Below are 8,397 nucleotides of genomic sequence, written 5' to 3' on the forward strand. Positions count from 1 at the left end.
ATTTTTGTTAAAAAATTGGATCCACAAAGCAAGGGGTAATCCAGTCATTTCACTATCGCTCCATCCGCAGGCCCCTCGCACGCGATTTCGGAACCGACATCGGTGACGCCACGTATGGTCCGACGCGGACGATAGCGGCTCGTCGACGTAATCCCACGTCGAGTGTGCGCGGCGTTGACAGCCACGTCATCTTAGGTTGGAAGATCTTTTTCCTCCGGCGGTCGCTGCGCCAATTGAAGAGCCAGATATTGTGTTTCCACGTCAGCAGTGCAATTGCTTTAGACCCACCCACCTGTGACGAAAGTGCAATGAAACGGACCGTTTGCCTTCCCTCCCGTCCATGCCTCGGCAATGGTGGGGAGGGGAGGAGTCCGATTTAAAGGGCCCCCTGGCTCTGGTCGGATCGCATTGAGTGTTTTCTTGGGTCTGTCAGATCCATTGAGACCCTCGTCCTCCTCTCATCTGTGATTTGTTGCCTCTTTCTTTTGCGGGTTTTAGCGGGGTTCTGGGGGTATCACTGGGTCTTATTTGGAGGGGATTTTTTGGGTTGATTTTTTTACAAGTAGTTTGGGCGGAGAAGATGACGGTAGGGGCGGGGATATCGATTGCGGATGGGAATTTGATGGTGCTGGGCACCAAGATCTTGTCGGATGTTCATGGCAACGTCTTCTTGACGCCGGCATGCGGGAATGGGATGATGAACGGGGCTTTCATCGGCGTCAGATCCGATCGCGCTGGGAGTCGCAATGTTTTCCCTGTCGGAAAGCTTCAGTAAGTCTTTTCGTTCTTTCTTCTTCTCTCCCTGTTTTTTCTTCTTTTTTTTTTTGTCCTTTTATGCTTCATACATTTTTCTCCTGTTTATACGAGTTTCTTTTTTTGTTTGGATTATGGTTTAATCGTCTTTTGTTCTTTTTTTCTTTAAAAGAGTATTTCTTCCATTAAAAGATCTTTTTTGTTTTACGATATCTATCCGGTTCTTTAAAGTCAGTCTACCATGGTTCGATGGATTTCTTCCCGTTTCCTTTGCCCTCATTTTTTTTTCTTTTTTGGTTTTTTTATTTGATCATGTCGATGGTAGATGTATTTCTAGGTGAAATATTTTGTTCTTTCGTTTCTTAAAAAAAAGAGAAATATTTTGCTCTTTCCAGTGATTTTTTTTCTTGTCTTTTGTTTGAAGGTAAATAGAAGGGAGTACCAACCAAAATCCATTTTTTCTGATTGTAGTATTAAGTTGACGTACAATCCTTTTGGGAAAGTATCTTTTTCCCGTTGATTTTTGTGGAAAAAGATTCGCTTGTCGACTTTTAGTCTTCTTCTGTTTCTTCAAATAATGATCATATATTTTCCCCTTTCCTGCCCATAAATGCTCAAGTTGCATGCTTTCCTATAGTTTAGGAGTTGTACAGTGGATTTCCCTTTTAAAATGTCATTTTAATTTCAGTTACTAAAAGAATTAATGATCTGAGTGCACTATTTTTTGAGAAATTTTGGATGTGTTTTCACCATTCTATCGGATTGCAGGGATTTACGGTTCTTGTGTACATTCCGATTCAAGCTGTGGTGGATGACTCAGAGGATGGGTTCGTTCGGCCGAGACATCCCCTTCGAGACCCAGTTCCTGATCGTCGAGGGAAGCGATGGTTCTCACTTTGGGGAGGGAAGTGAAGATGGGGTGGGGCAATCTGCTGTCTATACTGTCTTCTTGCCAATCCTTGAGGGAGCCTTCCGGGCAGTTCTTCAGGGAAACGCAAATGATGAACTAGAAATTTGTTTGGAGAGTGGTAATAAATGAACATATTTTTCTTTCTCTCTTTGGAAAAAAAAGAGAACTTTGGTTTCTTTCAAAAAAAAAAAAAAGAGAGAAGAAAGGGAGACTCTTTTTTTTAAGATGGTTTTTCAGGTTATTTTTATTATGTATCACTTGATTGATATGCATATACTTATCAGAGGCTTACCTTTCAGGTGATCCAGCTGTTGAAGCATTTGAAGGAACCCATTTAGTTTTTGTGGGAGCCGGATCAGACCCATTTGAGGTCATTGAAGACGCGGTAAAGTAAGTAGTTTAATTTACTCTTCCTGTCTTTTTACCATTCATCACTGTACTTTGGTTTACACTTGCTTGAATTTTTTTTTCCTACCATACTGCGAAATTGAATTGCTTTTTCAACGTTTTTATCTTATTCATGCACTGAATTATGTAAGAATTCTTTTTTAAAATAATGTGTCGAAGCCTTCTGATCTCTATCTATACCTTATGGGTTTGTTACTACAAGCCGAACGTATCTACTGTCAATAATCTTGTTGCTAGATTTTATGGTAGTTCTGTGAAAAATTGTTCAATATCTAACATATTGTTTATGGCTCCAGGAAAAAAAATCTGACATGTTGTATAAGAAGGCAAATTAGATAAAGTCTTTGTACTATTCATATATCATATTGAATAATTTCTCTTATTTACAGGTCAAAGAAAATAAAATAAGAAAAAAAGCTGCTCAATACCCGTCAGATACTTTTTAACTGTTCCTGCAATTGAGATGTGTAGGTTTCAGTTAATGAAGAAGGTGGAACCCTTGGTTCTTCCTTTTCTCAAAATAAAAAATAAATAAATAAATAAAAAGAAAAAAGAAACGCCAAGGCTTTAGTTTTCAGTTTGATATTCTTGTCAAAGCTTATAACTACTTCAACACCATGATTTGGAATTTTGTTGTGAAACTGGCAAATACCTTTATATATACCTGCTTTCACAAAATAAAATGAAAGTAGTACGTTATAGGAAGGTTTTGATATTTGTTTGTAGCATCCGGCATTCCTAGAATTGGGATATAAGTAAAATATTTATTGAAGTTGAAGTTCTCTCCATGGTTTAAATGTATTTGCTTCTTTATAAAAGATGGTGTACTTATGAATCAATTATGCTGCTTTCAATTTGAGTTATTTGCAAAATTTTCATAAAACAATGCTTTCTAGCAGTTGTTATTATGGTAATATATGGATTTCCTATGTCCATCACTGGATGTATACAAATTATCAGAGCGTATGTTTTAATGAATTTTTTTACTTTGAATTTTCGCAGGACTGTTGAGAGGCATGTACAGACTTTCTCTCACCGGGAAAAGAAGAAAGTATGTTCATTATTCTAGTTTCTTTTGATATATCTATTATATTTTTGAGTTGGTTTGAATTAAATCCATAATCATGTTCCTTTTGGCAGATGCCAGATATGTTAAATTGGTTTGGCTGGTGCACATGGGATGCCTTTTATACTAATGTGACTGCTGTGGGGGTTAAACAGGGATTAGAAAGGTGCTTATATATTCCTTCTATGCATTTCATTGGTTTGTGTCAAGTGTTATATAATACTTGAATAATACTCTAATGTGCATTCCTTTTTCACCAGCTTAGAGAAAGGTGGAGTTCCCCCAAAATTTGTCATAATTGATGATGGTTGGCAATCTGTGGCTATGGATGCTACTGGTATCGCTTCCATAGCAGATAATGCAGCAAAGTAAGTGCTTGTTTAACACCCTTTTATTTTGGGCCCTAACTTTTAAATATTCTCATTGATTTTTTTTTCTTTACTTTCTAGATAATGGCTGGTGATTAAGTTTTTGTCTGTCATTTTTTTTCCAGCTTTGCAAACAGGCTAACCCATATCAAAGAAAACCACAAATTCCAGAAAAATGGCAAAGAGGGTCGCCGAGATGAAGATCCTGCAAATGGATTTGCTCACATTGTCACTGAAATCAAGGAAAAACATGACCTAAAGTAAGTCGTCTTTAAAATTTTTCGGATGGCCGCAATGCTTGTGGTTGTTTAGGTTGCAAGTGGTCAAAATTTGTTATACTTGTCTATTCTTCTGTCAAAATAACTCAAAATTTGCTATACCTGTCTATTCTTCTGTCAAACTAAACTCACCTTTTTGCTTCCAGATATGTATATGTCTGGCACGCAATCACCGGGTACTGGGGTGGTGTAAAGCCAGGTGTTACTGGAATGGAACATTACGAGTCCAAGATGCAATACCCCATTTCATCACCAGGGGTTCAGTCAAATGAACATTGTGATTGTTTGAACAGCATAACAACCAATGGCCTTGGCCTCGTGAACCCAGAGAAAGTGTACACTTTCTACAATGAACTCCATTCATATCTTGCATCTGCTGGGATTGATGGAGTCAAAGTAGATGTGCAGAACATTCTGGAAACCCTTGGTGCTGGCCATGGTGGTAGAGTACAACTTGCCAGAAAGTACCACCAAGCTTTGGAGGCTTCAATTGCCAGGAATTTCCCAGACAATGGAATTATATCTTGCATGAGCCACAATACTGACAACTTGTACAGGTATTAGATTTTTTATCTCTCATCTTTCATTCTTCTTAAGGTTGAAAGGGCTAAGTATTTTGAAGTTTGATCTAATGTGTCTGGGTATAGCTCAAAGAGGACTGCTGTTGTGAGGGCCTCCGATGATTTCTGGCCAAAAGATCCAGCATCCCACACAATTCATATAGCATCTGTTGCATATAATTCTGTTTTTCTTGGAGAATTTATGCAACCTGATTGGGATATGTTCCATGTAAGCAAAGCAAAACTCCCTTTATTACATGTTCTAAACTGCTATACCATAGTTTGGTACACCTGATGGGTGATTTGTGTTGTTAATGTTCTCCACCCAGAGCCTCCACCCAATGGCTGAATATCATGGGGCGGCACGTGCAATTGGTGGCTGTGCCATATATGTCAGGTAGCTCAAGTAGGTAATTGTTTTTCGTCTTTTGGAGAGGTATCAGGATGGTTCTCTCATGTAAGAATTGTTTTATACAGTGATAAACCAGGTAAACATGACTTCAATTTGTTGAAGAAGCTTGTGCTTCCTGATGGATCTATCTTGAGAGCCAAACTCCCTGGCAGACCCACAAGAGACTGCTTGTTCTCAGATCCTGCGAGGGATGGTAAGAGGTGAGCATTATATTTTTTCCTCTTTTCCCTGTTCTACTTTAGATGCTTGCTGATGGCATGTCTTCTGACAAACCGATGCTTGTTGGCATTGCAGTCTTCTGAAGATATGGAATTTGAATGACTACTCCGGAGTAATTGGGGTCTTCAATTGTCAAGGAGCTGGCTGGTGCAAAATTGGAAAGACAAACTTGATTCATGATGAACAACCAGGCACAGTCACTGGAGTTATCCGATCCAAGGATGTGGATTATCTTCCAAGGATTGCTGATGATGGCTGGAATGGCGATGCAATTGTGTATTCTCATTCAGGAGGTCTGTCTTTGATGATTTCAGTACATTACCATGTTTCTTTATTATATTTGAAAATACGTCGTAATAGATATAAGCTCCATACGCAAATCTACCTTAGGTGTTTTCATTTTTGTTATCTAAAATCTAAATTGCTTCAACATCTGCTGCAGGAGAGGTAACTTACCTGCCGAAGAATGCATCCATACCCGTGACGTTGAAAGTCCATGAGTATGAAGTCTTCACAGTTGTTCCAGTCAAGGAATTGTCCAATGGAGCCTCTTTTGCTCCCATTGGTCTGATCAGGATGTTCAATTCTGGTGGAGCCATCAAGGAGCTAAGATATGAGTCCATGAAGAGTGCAAAAATAGAAGCCAGGGTACACGGTTCTGGCATGTTTGGGGCCTACTCATCAATCAGGCCCAAGAGAATAACGGTTGATTCAGATGCAGTAGAGTTCACCTATGATGAGGGGTGTGGTTTGGTTACATTCCTTTTGGGGAATCCACAGCGAGAATTATACCTGTGGAATTTAACTGTAGAGCTGTAAATTATTGGAGTTCATGATGTCAATCCACTGCAAGATTTAACGATTTCACTGCCTTGTGAAAAACATGTTGCAAGGCCTTTCGACTACCTTGCTAAACATTGTTGCAAGGTTTCATGGAGTAGTTGAACAGAAGCTCTATGAAATGTTAGACTTCATATATGCAGTGAAAGGATTTGCTTTCTTGACCAAGGTCAGAATCTTCTGTTCTGCCTGAGATTTGGATATGTCCTTGCCTTCAGATATAACTTTCTTTGCATTGCCTGAAAGATTTGGTTACATTCCTTTTGGGGATTCCACAGCGAGAATTATACCTGTGGAATTTAACCGTAGAGCTGTAAATTATTGGAGTTCATGATGTCAATCCACTGCAAGATTTTACGATTTCGCTGCCTTGTGAAAAACATGTTGCAAGGCATTTTGACTACCTTGCTAAACATTGTTGCAAGGTTTCATGGAGTAGTTGAACAGAAGCTCTATGAAATGTTAGACTTCATATATGCAGTGAAAGGATTTGCTTTCTTGACTAAGGTCAGAATCTTCTGTTCTGCCTGAAAGTTTTGGATATGTCCTTGCCTTCAGATATAACTTTTCTTGCATTGCACATAGAATAGCGGATCAAGCATGATGCAAGATATCATCCTTGAATTTTTGGTATTTTCTGTCACTCAATGTGAAGAAGAGCAGAAATAAAAGTCACTACCTTTGCAAGGCAATAACTGGTTTGAAGAAGGAAACAAAAAGGTAAAAATTGTGCAGTTCAAATCTAGGAGAGCTTCCAAGGGTACTAAAAGAAATGACGCAGTTGAAATTCAAGGAGGGTTATAATTTGGAATTTGTGGTTGCTTGCAACTTTAGCATCCCTACAGAATCTGAGTTCTTTGTACGTGGCATGAAAATAGCTGCTTCTTTTCGGCCTCCTTAAGCTGTGCCAGACTGCAGTCTTTGTGGTTTATCCATCCTGATGTGTCATCTCAAATCACCAAATGAACATTTCAAACATCTGGGATCTGCAAACATGTGGTTGTATCTCCCTTGCTGTGACTGCATAAATGGTTGTGATCTCCATTAAAGAAGCTACTTCTCAAAATCATTTCTGTATTGATTACCTCTTTAAATCAGTATATGTTCATTCATCTTTCACTTATGAAAGGATCTAGAGATGGTCATCACATACCATCTTGCCTTGGTTTTCCATAAGGAGGAAAAGCTTGCTCTTCTGTAATTGGGAAGGATGCCCTCACCATGTTTGCATGAGTTTGCTTCATGTATTTTGCTAGAGGTGCAAGTATGAGCCCTCACAGTATTGCTTCTAATATATGTAAACAGATGTGGCTTGGGCTGTGCTAGCTAATTTATGCTAGAGGCGAAAGTTGCAGTGTCCTTTTTTCATTTACACCTTTGAACCCCAATGTGGAATGCAGTTAGCTTAAAACTATCCATAAAGCCAGTTCCAACCATGGTCTACAAATAATTGAAGGTACTATGACTCCAGCCTGTGATTTTAGCCAAAGAAAGATGAGAATGAGAACATAGAGGCTCTTATCATTGCAGAAGCTTGATGTTGGTCTTCTTTGATGGCATAAGGATGTTAAATACATGTAAGCATGCCATGTTAGGCACACCTTCCCTCGGATCAGTTCTGTTAGTAAGGCGAGGTATGTCGCAAATCCATGCACGCAGGCAGAAAGTGAACTGCAAGTTTGTAGGTTCTGCATGGTTCAACAAGTAGCTTTTTATCTGGATGTGTCTCATCCTTCATCAACAGTCGCATAGATTTAGCACCTGTCTAGTTACTAGCCATCAAAGTAGCTGGTAATCACGAGCACAAATCGGCAATGTATTCCGAAGTTCTTCAGTTTTCAGGGAGGTTGCACCCTGAAATTACCTCAGAATTCATCCAACGGCAGGGAGGTCAGAAATCGCTGGGTGAAGCAGCTGCTGGTCGTCCTATCAATCAAACTGGGAAACGTGTGCGTCCAATAGACCTGTGATGCAGTCGAAAAATTTACTGACATGCAGATCATGCTTTATTTACAAACCTCAAAGTTTCAATTGTATCACCAATGTCACCACAAAGTTTTGCTTGTGCATCCTAGTGGACCAGACTCATACCCAATGGCAAACTGTAGGGATGGAATATGGGCAGGTTAACTCGAGAACGCAAAACTAGGTTATTGATACGGCCTAATTACACCATAGATTATATATTTAGGATCAATTATGAACTCTCATTGTATTTTAGATCAAAAGGAAACAAAAGTTCGTAATCGCATTAGATTTGGATTTTTTGGTGGGGCAGAAATGTTATACTATTCTAGCGTATATACATCCATTAGAATTAGAGAACGAGAGATCTCTAAGATAGGGACATGAGAGAGAATGTAACAACCCGGGACCTCATTCAAAAAAGCTACTAGAAGATAATTTTTGAGTTCTTTAGTCCTATATAAGTACTCAAAATTTTCTCGACGAATATTTAATGTCGGACTAAATATACGCCCACATGGGTCTTCACGTACTCCTCTCATTCAAATCGACATCCTCGTCAAGCTAAGAATTCACATCTATTCAAATCTAATCACAAGCATCACGATCGGCCTATGA

The 8,397-nt window shown here is 39.2% G+C and overlaps 1 protein-coding gene across 1 annotated transcript; it reads left to right on the forward strand.

The window, feature by feature from the left end:
* The first annotated feature begins 310 nt into the window (after positions 1-310).
* LOC103717145 (probable galactinol--sucrose galactosyltransferase 1) lies at positions 311-6,987 on the forward strand. Its single transcript, XM_008805425.4, has 13 exons — positions 311-771; positions 1,522-1,781; positions 1,963-2,053; positions 3,074-3,122; positions 3,212-3,303; positions 3,398-3,505; positions 3,631-3,765; positions 3,930-4,340; positions 4,431-4,572; positions 4,673-4,740; positions 4,821-4,955; positions 5,050-5,267; positions 5,417-6,987. The coding sequence occupies exons 1-13, from the start codon at positions 581-583 to the stop codon at positions 5,791-5,793; spliced, it is 2,277 nt and encodes a 758-aa protein (XP_008803647.1). The 5' UTR covers positions 311-580; the 3' UTR covers positions 5,794-6,987.
* Positions 6,988-8,397: the final 1,410 nt, after the last annotated feature.

The sequence above is a fragment of the Phoenix dactylifera genome, chromosome 1 (assembly GCF_009389715.1).
Source record: "Phoenix dactylifera cultivar Barhee BC4 chromosome 1, palm_55x_up_171113_PBpolish2nd_filt_p, whole genome shotgun sequence".
Lineage (NCBI taxonomy): Eukaryota > Viridiplantae > Streptophyta > Magnoliopsida > Arecales > Arecaceae > Phoenix > Phoenix dactylifera.